Source organism: Anas platyrhynchos, chromosome 14 (assembly GCF_047663525.1).
Source record: "Anas platyrhynchos isolate ZD024472 breed Pekin duck chromosome 14, IASCAAS_PekinDuck_T2T, whole genome shotgun sequence".
Lineage (NCBI taxonomy): Eukaryota > Metazoa > Chordata > Aves > Anseriformes > Anatidae > Anas > Anas platyrhynchos.
This window is the reverse complement of record NC_092600.1, coordinates 7625134-7648439: the sequence shown is the minus strand read 5'-3', so window position 1 is coordinate 7648439 and position 23306 is coordinate 7625134. Positions and strand designations below refer to the sequence as shown.

The 23306-nt window shown below is 42.2% G+C and overlaps 1 protein-coding gene across 22 annotated transcripts in view; it reads right to left on the bottom strand.

Annotated features, from left to right (window-relative positions):
* The window catches only part of SGCD (sarcoglycan delta), a 543191-nt gene that overhangs the window by 41598 nt on the left and 478287 nt on the right, over positions 1-23306 (bottom strand). For all 22 annotated transcript variants that reach the window (XM_072023537.1, XM_072023529.1, XM_072023522.1 and 19 more), the window contains one exon: positions 17348-17420. In XM_072023537.1, coding sequence (XP_071879638.1) covers positions 17348-17420 — 73 coding nt within the window. The remainder of the gene's footprint in view (positions 1-17347; positions 17421-23306) is intronic.

Sequence of the window (23306 nt, the reverse complement as noted above, 5' to 3'; positions counted from 1 at the left end):
TCCTCCCTTCTCTTTAAAATGCTGGTGCATTTCTATTCTTTCAAGCAAAAGGTGTATCATCATCTGTCACTATGACAAGTTTCCAAATATTTCCTGCTTCCCATCGACACAAACGCGCTATACACAAAGGCTGGCACATCACACCCCTCGCACCAGGAACACTGAAATCTATCATTCCCTGCAACATCCCCATCTCCCAGCAGCCAGGAGCAGTTGATTCCTGCTCCAGAATAGTGAATGCAGCCCTCATGCTGTAGTCCCAAGGAAATGAGGACTTGTGTGTGTCACCTCCACGAACCATGCTGAAGAGCCACATTCAATACTGGACCTTCCATTCCAAACCAGTCAGCTGAAAAAATTACTTGTTTGGACACCGAATATCAAGCCTACTGCATAAAGCTCAGAGAAATCTATATATCTGTATCAGACAAATACAGATACTAAATTGCTGAGTCAAGGAAGGAGCTGGTCAGAAAATAGTGGGGAGGGTGATAATTGAATTTTCTTTCCTGTGTTTCGATAAGGAATTTGTGACATCTGCAGTTATTCATATGGCACAGTGCTGGCAGTCAGAGCTGGAGTGCTGACCGGGGCCCATCACTGGTTAGGGAATTGCTGTGGATTGATGCCAACTGCGTGCATTTGGAGAGTTTCCCAAAGCTTATACGTAGACACAAGTGAAGTGTTTCCTCTCTTCAGTTTCAGTGTCAGCTCTGGCAGAAATCCCCATAGCTGATTCTCTGTGGAGGAATTCTCACAGCTCCCAAATTCCTTCACCTGTATGCCTTTCGTGGAATATTTTCCCCAGGGGGAAGGCAGTAGTTAGAACTGGTTACCCCCTGTCCCCCTCTCCAACACATATAAGGGATGTACTCAACATTCACGACTCGCCACAACGATTCCCACAGAGCTCTCTTTAAAGATTCCTTCTGTACTATTACAGAGCAAGTGACCTGCCCTGCTGCAGCCTGCAGGGAGCTGAGCACCTCCTCAGGACCATCGGGACGTGCTGCTGCCTGCCCAGGGCTGCACGGCGCAGTGGGGGCTGGCAGGGTGCAGCTCCATCAGGGATGCAGAGAGAAACCTGGGGGCAAGTTTTGTCCAACATTACTGACACTGACTACACTCTAGTGTAGTTCCACAGATGACGATATATGGAGGATCTTTATTTCCTCTAAAGGATCTTTTTTAAAGCAGTCACATCCTGACAGTCATGCTGCTTTAACTTTACTGCTCTAGTTAGAGGTATAATGTGGGGCAAGCTTCAAGAGATGTAACTGGACAGGCCTGTTTTAATTGTTCCCACTAGACCTGTGCTCTGTGACCTTGGACATCTACAGAGCCATAAATACGAGCTTTGATTGCTGTTCCCATAGTGACTGGCAGGAAGAACACACTGGAGGGTGGACCAGGACTGCTTCAAGCAGGCAAGCAGCAACTGGAAATGATTAAGTTCAGAAGCTCTGGGGACACTAATGTCACTGCAGGCAGTCAACCTGGAAGATAAACACTGCTGGGCACGGTGGAAAGGATTGTTATATTTGCTTTCCACAAAGACAGTGGACTAGGTTACGCTGTAGGCACTTGGCTTGGCAAATGAGACCTCTTCTGAGGCAAATTCTCCAGTCCTTTCTGCTGCTGGAGATGACAAAGCTACTAGTCGTGCCTGGGACTTCTGTGCTGTGAACACTTGCTGTCAAGGAGCAGGAACTCCAGCCCTTGAGCTCAGTTACAGCCACGGGGTAGGCAGGCCTGATGGATGGAGAATGTTTCTACATGGAACAACACATGATGTGGGAGGCTAAATTATCCCACACAGTGCTGCCAGGTACCTGTGCTGCCCCTCTTCCAGTGCCAAAGCCAGCGTAGTTATTTCTGCATCGTGCACTCAGTGCTGTCACAGGGTTTGGTCTGGAAATGGCAGGATTCTGGCACCCTGCTCCAGAAGGGTAAAGGCCTGGTGGGTGTACTCAGGGACAGGAATGCAGCTTGTCCTGCCACTGTGACATCCAGCTCTCTGCTTTGTGCTGTGAATACAGAAATGGAATTCAAATAGCTCTAAACTCTCCCATTTGAATATAAAAAAGGTAGTTTCAGGGAAAAAAAAGCGCGGACACATGCTGGTGGCCTGAGTATATATAAAAGCAGCTTGGGAATATTTATATTAGCACAGTGCACAGCAGGAAAAGTATAGCAGTACTAATGGCGAAGCTGCCAGTATATTTCTGAGTGACTTGCTTAATAGCACGGCGTGGTGTGCTCACTGGCTGCCTGTCCACATGCTGCTGGGGCTCTGCACTCCACAGCTTCATCTGCTCCCTGGCGATCTGGGCCTGATACATCACAGAGGAAGGGAATTTCCACATGGTCAAACCTGGCATTGCCCACAGATCACTCAAAGTTATAAGTCTGAAAAGCAACACAGCCTCACCATCTGCATGAGTGTATTAATGTTTGACACTGGAAATATGGTTCACCACTGGAGCTGTTCTACCATCCAGGATAAAGCGATTATTCAGCTGGAAAGGAATACTGAATCCATACTGTCTATATACCTCGTACACTACCCAATGTCTGCAATTCATATTATTTTAAATTCTTCAGAGATTGCTACTGTGGGAACTTTAATGCCAAAATAAACCAGACAAACCAATAAAAGTAATAGAAGGCATCACTTCTCCCTTGCTACTCCTTTTCAGGACTTTTTATACATACACATCGTTCTGTAAAACAAACAACAAACAACCAAACCAACAATAATTCTGACATGTTTTTAAGATTACATTATCTCTTATTAGAAGCGTAGTGCCATGTCACAGGGAGACACTGTACTGCTCTCGTACAGTGACCGATTATCCTGGTCTCTTCCTGATGCCTCTAGCCTTTCACTGAAAGTAGATCCCATCATTTTTCAAGTACTTGAGACAGATTTGCAAGGTCTGCACATTCCTATAGTGACCACAAGCACTTAAAGCATCAGCTATGCTTTCCAAGTTTGGTTCCTCTTTTTTGTTTATTTTTTAACCAAGTAGGAAGTGCCAGACTTGGACAACATTTTTTTTTTTTTTTTTTAATTTGACCAGCTTGTGACCCTCTGATATTTACACAGTATGAACCGTCATATGTTGAGAAACAAGTACTATAAAAAATGAATCTCTCAAGTTAGGTGCTCAAATGCCTTAAGTTACTTTTGGAAATGTTGACTAATAATAAATAATTATTGCCTGCTCTTCTTCACTCTTAATTTCTCTTGTACTTTGAGAAGGTGCACTTTTTAAATTATAGAAAATGACATTCTTGGGAAGAACTTTGCATTTTTCTGACTGCAGCAAAACACAGTGAGAATGGCTGAGGGATTCTGATGGGTAACACAGACACCAGCAGCCTCTCAGAATACTGCTTTCTGAAAAGAAGGAAACTTTTCAGAAGTGGCCAAGTTATCTCCATAATTCAATGCCACACTTCTAATTCTTGACAGCTTCTAAAAATTACGGGACAGTATTTTTAAGGATTAGTCCTACAAAACTCTTGTAGTTATTCTTTCAAAAGTGCCATAATCTCTGTTTGGGGAGTGAGAGAACCATTACGTGCAAGCATATGGTGGCTCAGTCAAAATTTCAGCCTAGCTCTTGAAGGCTAATTTTGCTATTCATCACTCTACTTAAAAACGCAATGCAAACAAAACAAAACAAAACAAAACAAAAAAAAAAAAAAAATATATATATATATATATATATGACAGAATGCTAAAACAAAAGAGTATTTTATTTGTTGTGGAATCCTTCAGTCACACTGGCAGGTTAGCCAGAGCCATTACCTACCATAGGCTAGACTAGGAAAGCCAGACACCACAGCAATAGTATGTGTTTTGCTTCCCTCAGAAACAGAGAACTTGCATCCAGCCAGAGGAAAGCTTCCTCAAAGGGATGATTATGAAAGCAACACTCTTTCTGGTATCGCACAGACATTTTGACATACTGCATCAGTCAGGGAAATATTTTTAATGCATATCTGTGCACCTCTACCTGCAGAACTCCCATTGCATTGACACGGCTTCCCCTTTCATGGCACATCAGTTCACAAAGTATGATGCAACATCATTGAAAATGTGTACGTATTTATTAGAGGTTACTGCATAAAATATGCAGGCACCTTGAAATGAATTTCAGACTGTGACAGCAGGCAGTGACTGAATGCATGTCAGAGGTTTATGATGAACTCTGGAGCGTCTTCATTTCAGAGGCAACATCCTTTTTTTATAGGCATCTTTTATTGCTTGATTTATTCTTTATATCTGTAACTAACCTTTATACTCATAGATTTAGACTCCTGGTGTGGTGTTGCTTGAATGCCATGCATCTCAAAGATCTGCAAAATTTTCTGACAAAGTCATTGCTTGGTCCTCTCGCTCTTTAGAACAATCCCAATGGATGCAGAGATTAAACAATAACCCCATTGCTGAACTAAGAACCCATAAAATCAAGACATTTACTGGGTGTGTAGATACATCATTACCTCATAACTTAAATGGGAATTTTTTTTTTTTTGAATACAGGCAATGTGTTGCCTGCAGGATTTACTGTGTCAATACTAACACAAAACGCACAGATAATCCCACATTACTACAGTTTCTGTACTTGAAAAATATAGTGAAAAAAGCCGATGCCTGCTTTATGACCTAAAGGTTTTAGATTTGGTGAGGAACAGAAAAACATTGCTGGAAGCTGGCACAGCCCTCTCAGGACGGGCTTTTTTGCCCTCCAGGAACAAGAATTGATCACACCTCGCACTGGGTCGTGTGGAGGGTTTAGCCAGAAATGGTGGTTATGAAGGACTTAGTTTCTGTACCCTGAGAGTATCTGTCAGAAATGTCATTTGTAATTAATTAGATATATATAAACTGGATAAAAGTCCAGTGATCACTCTGGAAACACCACAGTTTCCAGAACCAAAGCCCTCAGGCTTATTCGAAATGGCCTCCCGCCTCAGCGGGGCGTGACGTCACCGCAGGCCGTTTTGGCGGGCACTGAGGGAACGGCCCCGTAGGGGGGAGGAGGAGGAGAGGGCCCGGGTGTGGTGAGGGGCGGCCCCGTGCTGGCAGAGCCGGGCCCTGGGGCTGCGCCTCTGAGACGAGGAGGGAGATCAGGCGGCAGGGGTAAACGTGCCCTGCTGTGTGTAGAAGTGGTGGTTCCAGACACTTTATGTGCTTGTCAGCTTCCCTGTGTGGAAGCTCGCTGGGGAAAAACATCCCCCTCCACATGGTGTTGTCATCAGCTGGCCCTACAGAGCCTTTGTTACCTCAATAAAAAGGCAGTAACGCATTCAAGAATTCCCTCCTTTCAGTATCGTGCCTTGTCCCATCCATTGCCGTAGCAGCGGCTTTCCCCATCACAATAAAGAAAGAAAGAAATAATACAAATTAATTGCTCAATAAATTAAAACCACAGCATGCTGTGTGCTGTCAGTGGTGTATCTGGGGAATATCGAGAGATGAGGCACCACACACACCTCCCACCTGTCAGGTGTCTTAAAAAAAGAGGCTAAGGAAGAATTGGTGAAGGGCCTGGAACACAAGGCCTGTGAGGAGTAGCTGAGGGAGCTGGGGTTGTTTAGTCTGCGGAAGAGGAGGCTCAGGCTGGAAATGAGGAGTCATTTCTTCTCAGACAGAGCAGTCAGGCATTGGGACGGGTTGCCCAGGGAGGTGGTGGAGTCACCGTCCCTGGGGGTGTTGGACCTGGCATTTAGGGACATGGTTTAGTGCATGACACTGGTGGTAGGGTGATGGTTGGACCAGATGATCTTGTAGATCTTTTCCAGCCTTAATGATTCTATGATCTTTTAGAGACAGCTCCTCAGCTGATTGGTGTATGATAGCCTGTTTTCTAAAGAGACTTTTAATTGCAATATGAATTTATTACAAACCATTTCACATGCACACATTTTCAATCAACCATACCTTGTAGGTCATAAGAGAGAGAATTTAATTTCAGAAACCTTAGGAAGCAATAACAATCTTTAACCTCTGGCATCGCTTGAGAAGATACTGCATATTTTCGATCAAAATGAACAGCTCTAATAACCTTCTACTAATATCCATTTATATTTATTATTCCTTCATTAAAGTTAAGACACCAAATCCTTTATAGAAAAAAAAAAAAAAGACATTTTACTTCACTTCCTTCTCTGTCTTTTAAAATGTTTAATACTTAAGGAAGTGGACAGGACACGACATATTTTTATCACTGCCACGCAGTTCAGCACTAGCAGCATAAACCTTTTCTGTGTTGCTTTCTGCACTTATTATATCAAATATAAGCAGATTTTCACTGAGTTCACTGGCAAAGAACATCTCCTTACAGCAGCACATCCCTTCATTATCCAGCCATCTCAGCTGTTCTCAAACCCACCAGGAGGCCATTTCCCCTCTGCTTTACAACCTCTTTTATGATTCTTGATGGCCTAAGTTTTTTTTTTTTTTTTTTTTTTTTTTTTTTTTTGGTTTACTTTCTTGCTTGATTCCCCAGTGTCACTTTATAACATGTCCTCAGCCAGTCTTCCCACAGCCGTCCTTAATGACATGAAACCAGAGAAAGAGGGAGAGAATGTGTTTTCCTTTTTGTATTGTGAAAGACAAGAGAGAACTCATGAACCAACGTCAATTCAACACAACAGAAAGAGAATTGCAGCCTAGATGGAGAGTTTCAGCTGGTGAAATAGCTGCTGGGTCCCATGAGCCTGACACCCATTCGTGTTAGTCTAGCCCTGGGAGAAAACTCTTTTCCTTCTGCAGCTACTGCCCACACCCCAAGAAATTTGTTTATCCTCTCTGGAGAACTGAGCTGCATTTCTGAATGTGTTTTTTAGGCTTTCTTGGAGACACTCACCTACTTTCTGGCTGTTATTGAGTTGTAATCACATTTCTGCTTCCTCATTTCCTGCATGAACCCAAAGCCATACAACACTGTGCGAAATACATGCTTATGAGTTTGACTTCTTCTATCCAAGGACACCATGTCCTCATGCAGCTGAAGTAAAACATTATTTTAGCTGCCAGCAAACCCATGCTACGTATGTATTTATAGCAGCCACATCTGCTGCTGGAAGAAATGGCGGCTGGCACTTTGGCTTTCAAACCAGCAATGCTCCACCTTTAATATGGCACTTTTGCATTTGGTATTGGTAATTTTTTATTTTTTTAAGCTGGTCACACTAATCCCAATTCAGCTGGGAACAAGAACTCAGGACTGCCGATTTCAGAGGCATCATCAGAATCTGGAGATAAGATGGTGAAGTCCCTGGGCTCTCAACTTTTCTAAGATGGAAAAGAGAAAGAGGAACCACCTGCAAGCTTCTGCCTGTGCTGCTAGCACAAGTAGCTGATGCATTTCCAATTCCTCTCTTCATGGGGTATGAGCATGCAAAAGTGACAAGATGGTTCACCAACTACCTCCAGTGTAACACCACTATGCCAACTCACTCCTGAACCCAGAAATAGCATGCAGATATTGGTCACACACTAATAATATATTATTATCCTTATGGATGAAGTAGAGGGCATGGGAGCAACTATGAGTTGTGTAGGGATCCCCAAAGATGCAAAGCTGAAATGGATGATGAGCAGGACCTGATTGCTCATGGTGGTACCTCACAGAGCAATCCAGCTTTCAGCAAACACCTTTGCTGGGTGGAAGAAATCCTAATAACCTTCCAATAGAGATCGAGACAGACATGGATAATGCTTGGTAATGTTGGCAGTTAGCTGTGAGGTCCATCCAGCCTCTGACAGAAGCAGGCAGAAACATGTTCTTGAGGAAGGTGTGTGAGAAGAAGAGTGAGAGTGTAATCCTTCTTATAATTCATCCATCATGTGCAGAACATCCTGTGATAACACGTCCACAACTTCATTATGCATTTGCTTCCCCTATTTACTTTATGGCTACCATCTGCTAATTCAATTGGAGGCCTGAGAGCTTGTTCAGGATGGGCTAACTGGCCACCAAGACTGGGTTCTAGTGTGAATGCTTGCAGGATCTAAACACAATCAGCTCCACCACTTGTGGTTTGACGCTTTCCATGCAGCATTTGTAAGGCGTGTGTACAGAAAAAATAAAGATCCTGTTTTCTGAGCTGAATCTGCACATGTATTTTCAATTCCTGCCCATGGGAATTGCTATGATTTGCCTAAAGGCAAAACGACAGCCTCCCTTGCAATGCACCTTACGAAGTGCAATGACGATATGGCAATTAATTCTGATGGTGGGCTTGCATGGTACACTGCAGAAAGCCAAGCAAGCCCCCTTCTTGCTCTAAGTACTGCCCTGCTGCCTAAGGGACACGAGTTTGACTATTGAGTCATATTTAGAAACGGGTTCTCATCAGACATGCACTGCGTCTGTGAGAGAGGCAGAATTGAGTCCAAACACCATCTGAAAGCAAGGAGTGACATTCCTGTAGTATGACCTCAGCCATGCCATTTGGTAGGAAATTATTATTATTCAAAGCTGCCAGAGGTGCCGCATAAACCTATGGGATAAATCCATGCTGCAAAATATAGTATGGATTTATATAATATATGAGGAGCAGAGCAGCAGCACACTGCACATTAAGAAGATAAAATCAGTTCAAGTAATGAGGAAACAACACAGTCACCCTGTCTGGCCTAAAGAAAACAACTCTATTACATATGACCCATAAATTCAGAATAAAGATTCTGTAGGCACAGTGAATATTTATGATTTCTCTTAATAAGTATACAAAGTACTGCTTTCAAAAGAAAGAATCCCATTATAGTTATAGATACATTTGTCTTCTCTTTAATATAGTTATACAACAGCTATCAATTCCTGTCTCCAGTCTAAAGTACAATTAATGTTTTTGTACAAGTGTTTTTTTAATCACAATGGACTCATACAGCTCGAAGTACCTCGCTCACGCTAAATAATAACTGCTATTGCCTTGATACAGCCAAGCCCTCAGGCATGAGCAGAAAGCAGTAGGAAACAAAATACCCAGCATCTTCTCACTTGGGCAGGAAAGAATCTAAACTGTCCTTTCCTATTTTGTACCAGGTTAATGAGGAGTCCATATTAAACACTCGGGTTTCAGGAAGCTGGTTGATAACTGCTGCTCTTCAGCAGTGAAACCCCAGCTGTGATTCCCATGCTGTGCTCTGCATGGCTGCGGGAGCTGGCTTTGGTTTGCGAGAGAGCGTCCAGGCTCGCGTGCAAAGGCTCAGTGGGGAGATAGTCCCTCCTTAAAGGCAAGTACTGAGTGCTGAGTAAGGCAAAGATTTTTATTTTGCCTGCTTTGCTCTTCACTTCAGGTTTTAGAAATGCAAGATACACAGCTGGAGAGAAATATAAAAAGATAGGGAGAAATATTGAAGAAAGCCAGGAGTTTTTCTACTCAAAAGCAAACATGGTGCTCAGTGGATTATATCCGTCTCATTTCTTTGAGATAAGAACTATGTTCAAAGGAAAACCTCATTCTCTTCAGAGCTATTCAGTCATTTTGAACATGATTACATCCTAAATATCACACTATTTGCAAAAGAATTAAAGATGGGATTGGGACCACAGGTGGGTAAGATGTTTTCCTTGTCTCCTTTCTGTTTACTTCTGCATTTCATGCTCAAAATCCTTGATGCCAATAGCTCTTTTCTAAATGCAAATATTATGCTAAAACAATAGTTATTGAGACTCTCACAGAGTATTACAAATGCCACATCCCACACCAGCACACCAGCTGATTCACAGCCCACCACCTCCCAGTTACCCCACGTTAATGCAGCACTTGCAAGGCTCTGCTGCAAGGCAAACACATTGCCCACCTTGCACTGAAACAAATGCTGGCTTGCTGGCCCTTCTCTCTGGGTAGTTGTCTAATGATCGCTTTCAGGAGGCTTACGGCTGCAGTTAGTCAATAACCTACAGATCCCATTAAAGTCAACGCTACAAAAATGGTCCTTAGAGCCTGCAGACCAGGCATTCCTGCTAGGGCACAAGCAGTGAGGTATGCTGCTCCTGACCGGAGTAGCCCTGATTAATCATTAGCAAAATATAAATGAAAGGCAATGTCTTTTATAAACATTTGTGTTGCAGAGGCTAGGGGGTATTTTTATCTTTTTCTCTAAGACCTTCCAAAAAACATCACCTCAGGGAGCAGACTAAACTACTACCAGAAAGATACATCATGTTAGCCGGGTGTCACCACATCCTTTTAATCAGAACACGGCCAATACTCTGTATTATATGAATAACTAATTAGTTTCTCAACTTATTTCCACAGATGTCATTAAAAAATCTATCTGAGGAATGTCATCTGCACTTGAGAGAAGGACAAGCATTGTAATTAAGTATTAAGCCATTTCACCAGTATGAGTCTGCCATGAAGTGTGAAATGGCTATAATTCACATTTTTAAGACCTCGCATTTATTAGCATCTATTTTCTACTCAAGGTTAGTGGTGTGCTGCACAGAGAGTTAAAAAAAGGAAAAACAGCTTACATTTTTGTTATTCAAGTGGATGGATGTGGATATGACTGTACAGATTACTAACACTGATAGGGCTTCTCTCAAGTCCCAGAGGACTTCTGGCTTGTACAGCTTTGCGAACGCCACTCGAAGGTTAGATGAATGCTCTGATTACAGAGCAAGTGATATTCTGCTGTTGAAAGCTAATGACAATCACAGGCGTAACGCACCTAGGCAGGACACAGATCTTGTATACACGAAAGATATTCAGTCTGAGATAACACGCAGGATTGATGATTAATATTTCCCAGAAAAAAAGACTGTTTGCAGTAGGAAACCACTATGGAATAAATGCAGAAGGAAAATAATGAACCAAGCTGTGCTATTTTGTTCAGAGACCAGGAAAAGTTGCCCTGGTCTCTGACTAGAGAAATGTAATAAGCATACACTTATGACTATGCTCCTTAAATATATACAAAAGGAGAGGAACCTTGCATATCCTCCAACCAACCACCAAATAAAGAGATTTCCATTGCTGTCTACCCCATACGCTATGCCATTTGGCAGCAACTTAATTTAGAAATCTGCCCCTTACCTCCCTGTTCCCACTCTTCTGTTTTCACTGAAGGGCCATGTAGCTCTGGTGGATGTTCCTGTGCCCACAGACCTGCACCCACACATAGCCTCAGCACAGGGGACACAACTACATCTGAAACGAGCCATGCACCCAGCTTCAGGTTGCTCAACCACAAAGTCTGACTTCTTTTTTTTTTTTTTCCTAGTTTGAGCCGATCTCATTTTTTACTTCAGCAATCGAAGCACCTTTATGCCAGGCTCACTTTCCTGCCAAGCCTGCTTTCACTGTCCATTAGCCCTCCTTGAAAAGGATCTGCCTGTCTATGGACAGATCCTATTAGCAGCACAGTGAGCAGGGCAGTGCCATGATTTATACAGCTGGGATAAGTCAGCAAAGCTCCGTCAATGCCTCTGCCATTTGCCAGGTGTGTGCCTCCTGATTATCTGATCTGTTTCTAGGCTTCACCTGCTAAAAATAGGGAAGGAAAACACACCAAGAGCTAACCCCCTTGTCTGGTGCCGGGTGTGAAAGAGGTGACAGCCATTAAGAGGAGATCTGCTGGGGCAACAAGAGGGAACAGTAAGTCCCCTCTGCAATGGGAATATTCTACCAGATGGAAAGCCCCTGCAAGCAACTGCATCCTTAACCCCAAACCTTATATCAAATGCATTGTGTAAAGCGTTCAGTACACCATCCACAAGAAGCCTTATGGAAAGGCTTCCTTTGACTTGGGAGGGCTGTGGCTTGTCTTCTATAATAGATGGATGGGCAGCAGGTTTGAAGGGATGTCAACAAGAGGAAAGGCTAAAGCAAAGCGGCTGTGGCTGTGAAATCAGTGTGAATGCTACTCTGGAAAAGTCTCATCCAATAGCAAGTTCTTCAGGAAGCTTTAGCTGTCATGAGAAAATTGTTAGATTGCACATGGTCTCCTAGATTAGTTGTCTAGGAGTGATGAGGACTTCTGCCGTTCAAAAGACACTCATCAGGGTCCACTTAAATTAGCTTGAAGTTTAGAAATGAAGAACCTGTTCTCTCATTTCAGTTGTACACTGACAGGTTTGCATTGACTTGAATGGAGATAGTGTTATAAATCCTGCCCTAGCTGTGTCACATTAAAATAGTTATCACATATTTCTTACAAAGTGGAAAGTAAAGCTCATTCCAAGGCAAAAGTCTGTTGTAGTTTAAGCTGATAGGACTGCCAAAATTACTGGGATTGCACTGGTATAACAGAGAAAATAATTGCATCCTTTCTGGCATATCAGTCCAAAAATAACACCAGTTAGATACAAGGCTAAAATGACCATTTTTCTACTATTTTTCCCTTGCTGACACCTGACAGAAATCCCCAAGTGTTTGTTGTAAACTAAACTATGTTTCAGGATCACACACTACTCTTTAAAAATGACACGTTTCCCACCAAATACTTCCTCTTTTATACAATTTTCTCCCCCCTCTCTAATTTTTGCTCTCTTAATCTTCATTAAGGTACTGGGTTTTAGACAGAAACATTATTTGTGTTCATACTTATTGAAAATGTCTCTGCTGCTTTGCGAAACAGAGCTGAGAGAAACCCTAATTCGATAAGAATTATTATTTTACAAAACGACTATTGTTACATTAGCTAAGCACTGTATTTAAATTGCTTTTTGGTACAATAGGTCTCACTTGGACTATTTGGATAGTTCAGTACTGTACATGTTAAGGTAGAATTGCACTAATAAAATCAAACTGCGAGTGCATTTCATCTTCCATTTGGTAATTTCAGTGCTTCATAATTAACTTTGGTCAAAAATTACCCCTTCATGCCCAAGGGATTAATTCTCCCTTAACTATATTTTCGTATTACAGAAAAAAAGAATAATAAAAAAAATCATCCATTTGTTTCCTGGCCTTGGATAAGCAGTTTACTGCATTTTTTTTTAACCTACAATAACAGCATATGTACTCCAGGTCTGTGCTTGCTCCTCATGGAGGGAACTGCATGCTGATTTCTTTTTATTTAACTCTGGGAACAGAAATGCCCTAAAACAGGTTTCCAGCAACGCACTCCAGGTGCCCCTGCTTGGCATGACCTGGCCATGGGGTTGATACCTACCCCTGTGTCTGAGCGAGGGAGTTTGGGTTGAGGAGGCACGTTCCCGGTGCCTGTCACAGCAGATGAAGCCCACATGTTCTCACCCTGTGTCAGTACAAGGCTTCACCAAGCCCAGGCACTGGATCTTACCAAGAGCCAGGGACAGATGGTATTACACAGCACCCATCCAGCATACATCCTCCTAGCTTCCGGCACTTAGCAGCTTAATATCACCCTCCTGATGTTTTTTTCTTGTATCGGGCAACTCACTTTTTAATTACCTACCCACCAATTATTTTCCTCCTCATCAGCTAGTCTACCCCTTATCCTTCACCTCGAAGGATGTCTCAGTGGCAGTGGAAGTGCTGAACTTGTGACTGTCAGACAACTTCTGATACACTCCTTAATATATATTTCCTTTTTGGAAGAATACAAATAGCAGAGGCCAGGTGATTTCTGTCAGTGTCAAGGTGAGGCTCTCAGGACAGGCTCCCACCAAGTTACTTGGTCTCTATTTAAACGATCCTGTGAGAAAAGGGCATCAGGAATTCAACCTTTATATACAGGCAATCATAAGGACACCAACTTGCATTTTAACGAGTCAATACAGATTGCTAGAAATATTTCAATGCCCCAAACAAATCTCCAAAACCCTTCCCCTAAACTCTTCTGGAATGATACTGAATGGTAAGCAGTCCAAAAAAAAAAAAAGAGAGAACATAATTTGAATTTGTTTGCTTTCATTTTTACTATTTTGACCAGTTTACAACCCTATGAACGACTACCAAAACTTTTAAGTAAAAACATGAAAGTATCCACAAAAGTATATTAATAGTTTTTCATATATTTCTACTCTAAAGTAATTATTAAAGAACACTCCAGATCACAACAAAGAAAATATGAACCATTAATAACACCCACCCCTGCATCCCCTGCATTTAACAGGGCATTCATGAGCTCTGCCGTTCCTAATACAACTGGTACTGGGCTGTGTAGGATTCTTGTTTTGGGACACATGAGCCTTTCTGTAGCATGGGAATCATGGAAAATCTCCTGAGAAGACAGCAGTAAAGTTTGGACCTGGGTCAAACCAGCACTCAACCAACTCCTGCAGCCGTACAGCTCTCATATGGGATTAGCACGTAAGAAAAAGCTGAGCACATATTGCCACATGAATTTCCTCCATCTAAACCACTGTAGACCAAAGTATTTTTAAAAGGGCACATATAAAAAAGAACCACACAGAGCCTGCTAGTGCTCTGAGAGGACAGATACCTCGTCTGTTCTCCAGGAACGTGGCCACCTTGTAGAGCAGCCAGTTACTAATAAAGGAATTGGGACTGTATGAACTAAAGATCGTTCATCAGCTAAGCGGGGACAGAAAGTCTATGGAGAATATATATGCCATCGCTTGGAGTGTATCAGTCTTTGTGACACTTGGGCATGACGGAAGGGCTGTGGGATATGGGAGAAAAAGAAGGAAAGAAGCAGAAATGATTGGCACAATGGCATACTGCCTGTGTCGAAGGAGAAATCAGTCTGTCTGTTAAGTAGAGGAGGAAGGGAAGGAAGACATACAGATGGTCTGACTCCCAGTAGTGACAGGAGCAGTTGGTCTCCTCTCTTTCTGTTAGTGACAGTCGTTGTCACCTTATTTTGAAGTCTCCTAAAGAAAAAGTGGGAGTCTCTACGCCACTGAAAAGAGCAAATGGATCAATCATGTAACTAATCTTAGCCGTTTGGTCTAGGAACAGTGACTGAGGTGCTGGCAACAGCCCACAATAACAGACCGTGCACCTTCTTCCCAGGAACTTCAGCCGAAGGAGGAAAGAAAGGTCGGTACTATTTATTACAGGAAAAGGTCTTTTAGTGTCAAGCCAGCCACTGAGTCCATGTTTATAATGCTGTTTTCCTAGTGGTAACAGACAACAGCTCTAGACCCGTAGGCAGCTACCTCATTCAGTCCCATTTCCCTGCAGCATCTTTTAAAAGAGGCTAAAGGACACCTTATGCACATACACTGCTATCAAAACAGGAAGGTGCCAAAGAATGTCACCCCTGTAAGAACTCTGTGCTTCACCCAACAGGATCCGTTTCACCTAAAAGGCAGGCAGTGCTCCAACAAACTTGGGCATGCATACGTGTAGAGAGAGAAGGATGGTTCTTGGTTTGGGGAGGAATAGAGCATTTGCTCTCAGGAAACCTTACTTTCTCTACACAATGCTACCCCTTGCCTCTTTTCCTTTCAGTGTGGTGGAAAAAGCTTCCATCTTTTGCCAAGATAAAATTTTCAGGAGCACATAAAATATTTTGGGACCTGTTGGGTCCTTTTCCAAAGTTAAGTCCTACTAAATTTCAATTATTTTCCCTTAAAATAAAATCACCAGATTTTTAACACAGGATTTTTTTTTTCAGACAGTCCACTAATTTCAAAGAAAGCCAGTTATCCAACAGCTTTCTACTTAGAACAAGTGAAATAACAAGAATTTAAAGCAGATCGAATATACTGATCAACCCCTTGCATGGATACCACCATTAATTCATTTCAATTTCATTTAGCTTAATTCTCTTTGGAACAGAAGCATACTCAATCAGATTAAGGCTACTTTAATTTACATTTGTCCCCTCTAATGTGACATCTTACATTTATTTGGATTAAATTCCCTTCCCACATTTAGAAAACTCCTAAGCAAGCACAAACTTGGACCTAAATCACTACCAGAAATGGGACCTGATTGTCTAAATCATTTTGATGCTGCTGGATATTTTATACAATACATGATCTTATTATTTGATTTTTTTTTTTTTTCTTTTCCTGAAAATATCTGCAGTGATTGGCTGAGTGAGAAAGCCTTTGCATCTTGAACCTCACCCACAATTCCACCCAGCTCATGAGTGCTTCATTCGCCTGCTCTTCCTGGAGGAAAGGAGGGCATGTGTGCCCTGCACAACCCTCCCGTACCCTCCTGGAGCTCCTTCCACCACAGCAGCCTCTGGAGCTGCCCCAGCAGCTGCACAGCAGGCTGACCAAAGACCTAATTTCTTCTTTATTTTTTTAAAGGAAGTATACCAATGTTGAAAAAAAACACAAAGTGGTGTTTATGACACAACTCTGAGAAAGAGAACAAACTTTCATAATGAACTGAGTCACATCACTGGTGCACATTTGGTCTGACATGTGATCCCCAGAGTGCAGATTGGGAACAATTAGAGTGTTTCTGGAGAGAAACTGAAAGCTAGTGATGGACACAAGGGAAGGCAGCCAGGATGTTGTTCATCTTTCACGGTAATCTAGGCTGGACCACAACTACCCCCAGTATCAAGGCAGAGAGAGTTAATGAGAGGTTGTCTCCCATCTCTGTGCGTCCAGAGCAAATCTGCAGTGCTTGCACACAACTTCAGCTGTCTGAAGATTGTTTTATCCCCACCATTCTCCAGGAGAGGAGTGTTTGCAACCCAAGATATAAAGACAAGATGTCCTTTTCCATTTTTTCTGTCTTTCTAAGCAAGAATAATTTGAGCACTGGTGAAAAACCCCTACAGCCCTTTTGGCTAGAAGGTTCACTGCAGATTTAGTCATCATATGATCTTTTTTTTTTTTTTTTCCAGAGAGTAGTCATCAAAACTAACCTGTAGTGACCTTTTTTCTTTTTATTTTTTTATATTTTATTTGTTTTTAATATTTTATTTTATATAATGCATAGCATTAATTTGTAGGAAAGCTGGTTCTCAGGAACTGTGCAGTTTTTTCCCTCCTGATACACTGCTGTCAGCAAGAGGTATCTCTGGAAGTTTCAGCAGAGACATACATGCACAGCTAGACCCAGCGTAGGTCAGAGAGGGTTTGCATTTCTTCAAGACAGATAATGCTGGAGAGCATTACCATTTTGGCTATTTTTACACCCTGTGATTCAGCAGAGACTCCCATACCTCCCTGCACAACCAGCAAAAGATTTCTCTATTTCTTTGCAAAGGCTGAGCTCAGGGCAAGCAGAGTGTGTTACAGAGGAGAAACGATGCTCTCATTACCCATGATTGCCTTTAGCTTGGTCACGTTAGACAAAAACATGGAAGATCCCTTCTCTTTCATGGCATCCCCTTGGTGATGCCAGCCAAAGCAAAGCCCAAGTTCCTGTGCAAAAGCAGAAATGATGCCCAGCAATATGCACAACTCCAGCAAGGTGCCCCTGAGTTACCGTTAAACCATATTCCAAAGTTTACCTTAGTTCCTTGAAGGGGTCTGCCCTGACATTGGGAGTTTCTATAGATTTAGGGAACACTGTGCCTTCTGCTCCTGAAATCACAAAACAAAACAGAAGACAAATTGTAAACATTATAAGCTGTTATCAGGGGAGTGATTGTCAAATCATACCTAGGTGCAATTTAACCCATTCCCTGACCCCATTTCTCTCTTGCACACATCGCTTCTGTCCCCGGGAAAAGCCAGACCTTGATTACCTGAAATTGGTTGCCTTGATTACAACTGGGAATTGCCTGCAACCTGCACTCCTGGCTGTAAAAAAAAAGCAGCTGCTTGTACCCTGAGCGTGTGAAGTGTTTGCTGACCCAGCTGATGCAGTGAGCTTGGAAAAGATACCCCCTTGGTAACCAGATTTCTAATCCAGCTACATCCCTCATTAATGAACCTGCATGCATGTCAAGAAATTATCTTTTGCTCTGAGAGATACTCAAAGGAGAAAACCAAATTTCGGCTCAGTCACTGGAAGTGTCTCAGGTCAGGCTGCGCTTTTCCTGGGGAAAATGAAGGAGGTGTTCTCTGGCTCAAATGCAGCACGAGCAGGCAGGAGACAAGGTTCTAGTCCCAGTCCAGCCACTGGTTTGACATGAGACCCAGAAGTCATTTAACTTCTGCACATTTCCCCTTTCTTGTACAGACAGTGGGGCGGACAGCACTATCCCAATTTGATGAGTACTTTTAGATTACGAGCTGCAAACTGCTAGGTAATATTAAACAGCTTTCATGAGTTTCAGGCCACTCTGATCCCCTGATATGACCACCTGCATTACACAGGCTGGATGTTTTCACCCAGCCATTTCTGCATCGGGTCCATATTTTGTGACTGTCTCTTGAGGAAGATGTGCTCTTCCTATTTAATTTTTAAGCCAAAACCAGCCTATGTCATCTTCTGGTAAGCCTTTCCTGTCTAATTGTTCCAATTTTTAAATGTGTATCCAACCTGAATTGGTCTCACATAAGCTTTCAGACACTACATTTTCTCGTGCCATTGCATGCCAACCAATGGGTCCTGCATGAACAGAAATCCCCAACTTCCGCAGCTGGTTACTGATGGGGACCCAACCACCTCAACTTTCTCTTGGAAAGTTGCATCTTTCTAATCATTCCCTGTGAACATGAATGATTCACATTTTCTGGGCTTTTTATTGCTCCTTTTCTGAACTCATTCCACTCCTAAAACACTCGAGACCTCAGGGCTGTGTGCAGGAGTCCCCAAGGGGTGTCACTACCGCTCCATGCAGCACAGCGGCACTTTCTTGCTCCCACTGAAACTTCCACAGCTAACACATGTGAATGATAGCCTTACCCACACCAGTGCACTAGAAATTTATGTTTCCTGATCTCTACAATATAGCTGCCTACTCAGTGAGCAAGTATATTCCTGAATCTGGACCTACAGTCTTGTATTCAGATTCAATGTGACCAATTATCCAATGCAAACTTTAACGGTGGCATTAAAAAAAAAAATCCTTAATTTTTTCTTTGATAAAGCTATTGGTGCCAACTGCAGATCCTGACAAGATCTTTTAGATACACTATTTGAGATCTTTCTTAAGATGTGCTATTAAATTTGTTACCTTTGTGCACTCTGGAAGTCAGCACTACAGAATAAAAAAATATTCTGAGATGATGCAAAACACACAAACACAACATCCTTCTGTAACTACTGTTCTAGGTGAGAAACACACGTGGCTTCCACGACTGCTCCTTCCTTACAGTGAAATAGATTAACCGAACCATCCCACTGTGTTAAATGAAAATCAGAATAAAAATAAGCACTCTGTAAAACAAAAAGCAACTCCTACTTTTTAACGGAGAGAACAGCAAAGTAATCTCAAAGATGATGAAAGCAGCCTAAAGTTTGAGGCTTTATGCTCAGGAATTAAAATTGATCCTATGGCCCAATACAGATATTTAGCTCTTAACTTTACTATAAGTCTTCATTGTTACAAGTTGTCAAAAGCAGCTGTATCTTGCCAACCATGAAGGTTATTATTATCTGATCTGTCCTCTCTCAACAGTTTCCAAATGATTTAAGTCTCTGCTTATCCACACAATTGCCTTGGTTATTAGCTTTGCAATGAAACTTAGCAAAAGACGCAGCCTGCACATATCTGCATAATAGCACAATGATTTTTGAGGTGAGAAAGATGAGAAAGTGAAGCTGGAGAGATGCAGATAGATATTCTTGCACCCTTTCCACTTGCATTGCTTATTTGATGACTCTGTTTATGCGGGTATTATGCCATTTTTACACACTAAATGTATGATCCGCAAGTAACCAGAACTGTCTGAAGAATAAGGGAAAACTTTTGCATATTTCTAATGACCTGGAACTTTCCAGATGTTCATTATTTTTTTTTTTGAACACAGGAAGTAACTTTGGAAACAAAACCAATGGAGACTCCGATGTAGTCATTTCAGGAAGGCCGAAAATAAAGAAACCCTCTTATTCCTTTCATCTATCTCATTTTCCTTTCCCTTCATACAGATCTTACACCCTCTTTTCCTCTGTTCATCATTCCCAAATCCATGGAAGAGTCCTTTATGCACTGAGAACAGGAATGAGATTTCCAAATCTTTGTTTCACACTTTTGATATGAATTAGAAGTGAAGGCTACCTACCTTGATAAGGCTCACTGCCTTGACAGTATCACCTCTTATTATTCCCTCTTAAGAACACGAGCTCTCCCACAGGGCTGCCTGTCCCTGTCACTGTGTAGGACAACAGCCACAAGGGGATGCTGAGGAACCAGGACTGAGCCATCCCATGCCTCCCTTGACTCTGGCTGCCAGCAGCTGAGGGACACCTTGAGCTGGCTGTGACCACTGGAGAGACACCAACAAGCTTTTCTCACCTCTTTTTGTACCTCACTATCATTTTATTTATCCCCAGTTCTGTACCAAGGAACTCACAGCTGGACTAAATACTTTGCAGAAGTTCATCTTTTGGTTTCAGCTCGCTGCCTGCTGATTTCACTGGATGCTTGTTCTGCCTTGGACTGTGAGAAACCGTAAATATCCATTCTCTAATCTTTTCTGGCCTACCTGACATTGTATATACCTCAAGTGTGCCCAATGCCACCACCCCTCTCTCTTGCACAATGAAGAGCCTCAGTCTCTGCCTGGGAGATCGGCAGCTCCCCAGATGTCCTCCATACAGACATTTGTGTCAAAGTCTGGCTCTTGGCCACTATGGAAGTCCCCAGCCAGGCTATGATAGCATCAGTGCTGGACTGTGTTGAAAGAGAAGTTGTTAGGCTGGAGGAAGGGAGGAAGTGACCTCATTTAAAATTTTTACTAAAGGCCTTGGCACAAAAAGAAGGAAAGTTTGGGGGAAATATGCTGTTGATACTGAATTAGGCCATGCTGGGTCTGCAGAGGAGGATTGGGATGTCATGGAAAAATAAATGAATGACCTTAGGGAGTGGAAGAAGAGAGGGAGAAGGTGAAAGATAAAAATATGAATCTAAGGCCATATGCTTAGAAAGTAGTGAGGATTTCTTCTCCATATTGGATGCTTCCTGGATGGGAACATCCCATAAAGGGGCCAAGGGCTACTTATGAGTCATAGCAGCAGGACAGGGCCAAAGGGAAGGAAACCATTAAACTGAAAGGGAACATAGAAACGTAAAAAAAAATAAAAAATCAAAAGTCACATTTATTAAGAATCACCAGTGAATCCTTAACTATTAAGCAGCCTCCAGCTCATCATCATTTGAGGAAAGTGCAGAGAAAGGAAATATTGTCTGATATCAGAAATTGAAAATACCTATCTTACAAAAGACTAGAAGGACTTGACTTTTTAATTCAGCAGCATGACAATGAAAGGATATGAACGTTGTGTATAAATACATTAGGAGGATAAATAACACAAAGGAAAAAGAACTACTGGCTACAGGCCAATGTTGGCACGAAAGCAAATATCAATAAACTGGTCCCAAATACATTTTGGAAGATAAGGAGGTGTTTTCTAGCCACCAGGGGAGCAAAAAATGGAAACAGCTTTTCTCTTAGAGTAGATGTGACAGACAGCAACAGATTTGACAAAATCACGATTATAAGGTGTGGAATCTCAAAACGAGGGGACAGGATTTGCAAGACCAGAAGGTGCCTTCCAGTCTTGCACTCCCACAGACATATTTTCACTATTCCCTACCCAAGGAATGAGGGTTTTGGCAAACAGTACTAATGCGTGCCTCCCACTGTTCAAGAATTAGCTGTTACAATCTCCCTTCTCAGGCAAAGCTACTTTATCCTTCTTCTTCCTTTACTAAGCATAAAGCAAATTTAAATTAACTATTGTATAACAGTGTCTGCTTCCTGAGTTATATTATTAAAAAATCTGCTATCTACCACAAAAAATGCATAGTATAAAATTTCCATTTCATTGCAAACTACAGAAAATATTTTTTCAGCTTATGAGACTTGCTGCTGCTAAAGGCAACTTACCTGCAAACGGCCAAAGACAGTTAGGAGAAAACAATCATTCAATTTGTATTTAAACATACTGTATCATACATCCCTAAGCAATAAACTGTTCTTTCTCACAGTATTATATCTGAGCGACTTCTATTAAAAGCCATACCTACTGATTCCTTCTTCTGACACTCTGTAATTTACCACCAATAAATGTTCATAAACAGTTTGACTGAAAAATCCATAAAGCCATTTCAGCTTTATTTTAAGTTCCATTTAATGTCCCTCAAAAATGATTTCATCAATGTGTTTCCATTAGCTGGTTCTCTGCCCAATAACTTAATTCCACACAATCAGTCAGGAACTTATAAAGCATATGACAGAATCTACCGAAAGTGTTCTGAATCTCCATAAAGATTCACTCCGTGAATGCTTTTTTCCCCTCTGGTGCATAAGGTGTTGGGGAACAAATGTCCAGGACCCCTGTATGCGTTCACTTCATGTGAGAACAGAACACAAGAGCTTTATAGCAAGGGAACGTTCAGTGTTCAGTCTCAGTTTTGTTTCTGTTTGGTTTTATTTGTGTTTGTCTTCTTTTCTTTGAGAATCGAAAGAAAGACCACACGAGAACAGGTCTACCAAGTAAGACTGACTTCTCCATGGCACTTCAGGTTTCTTAGAAGCCCACTGCCACATCCAGTAGACAAGCCTGGCTGAGGTTGGACCACCACAAGTGAGCTGCTGGAGTTACATCCAGCTTCTGGATCTCTTTTTGCCTCCCTCGTTCTACTCTGCACCTGCTGTGGGAGCCTACAGTGCCACCAACACGTGGCTTCAGCAGCTTCAGTTCTTGCACATGAAGACACTGTCTTCTTGCTGCAGAGCACATGCCAGGCATGGCAAGCTGCCCTCACTGTTTCCAATGTGGAAACAACAAAAATAGTCAGTGGGGTGGGCTTTTTCTTATTTTTTTTTTTTTTATTTTTATTTTTAGTCCCAGTTTTGCATTGAAACAAAGCAGAAGCGTTACGTTAAGTATCTATATGTTGGTCTACCAGTCTCCTGCTGAAGAGCATCTTTTGAAGCGTTAGCCCTCTTCGTCCAATTTGGAATTAACTGATCAATCTCATGAGCTTTGTGAGAAAAAATATGGGAGTTTACTAACATCCCAGCAAGGCAAAGGCTCTGGTGTGACCTCAGTAATGGCTGGACGTCAGCAAATCTGTAGGAGAGAAAGAAATTACAAATGCCCCAAGAAAGGAGCAAATCTCAGCTAGATCACGCATCTTCTTAGCCAGCAACAAATCCAACCAATGGAAAGTAGGAACCAACAGTTGAGCTTGCCCAGCTGCCTTTTGTTTTTCCTGTGCTCTGCAAAGGTTCCTGAGCTGAATGACACTGTCCTGGCACCTTCCCTAGTGCAAGGTGTCTCCCTCCAGCCAGAACTGGGCTCCTGCCATTGTGACAAGACACTGCTCACATCCTGCTCCCTCTGTACAAAAC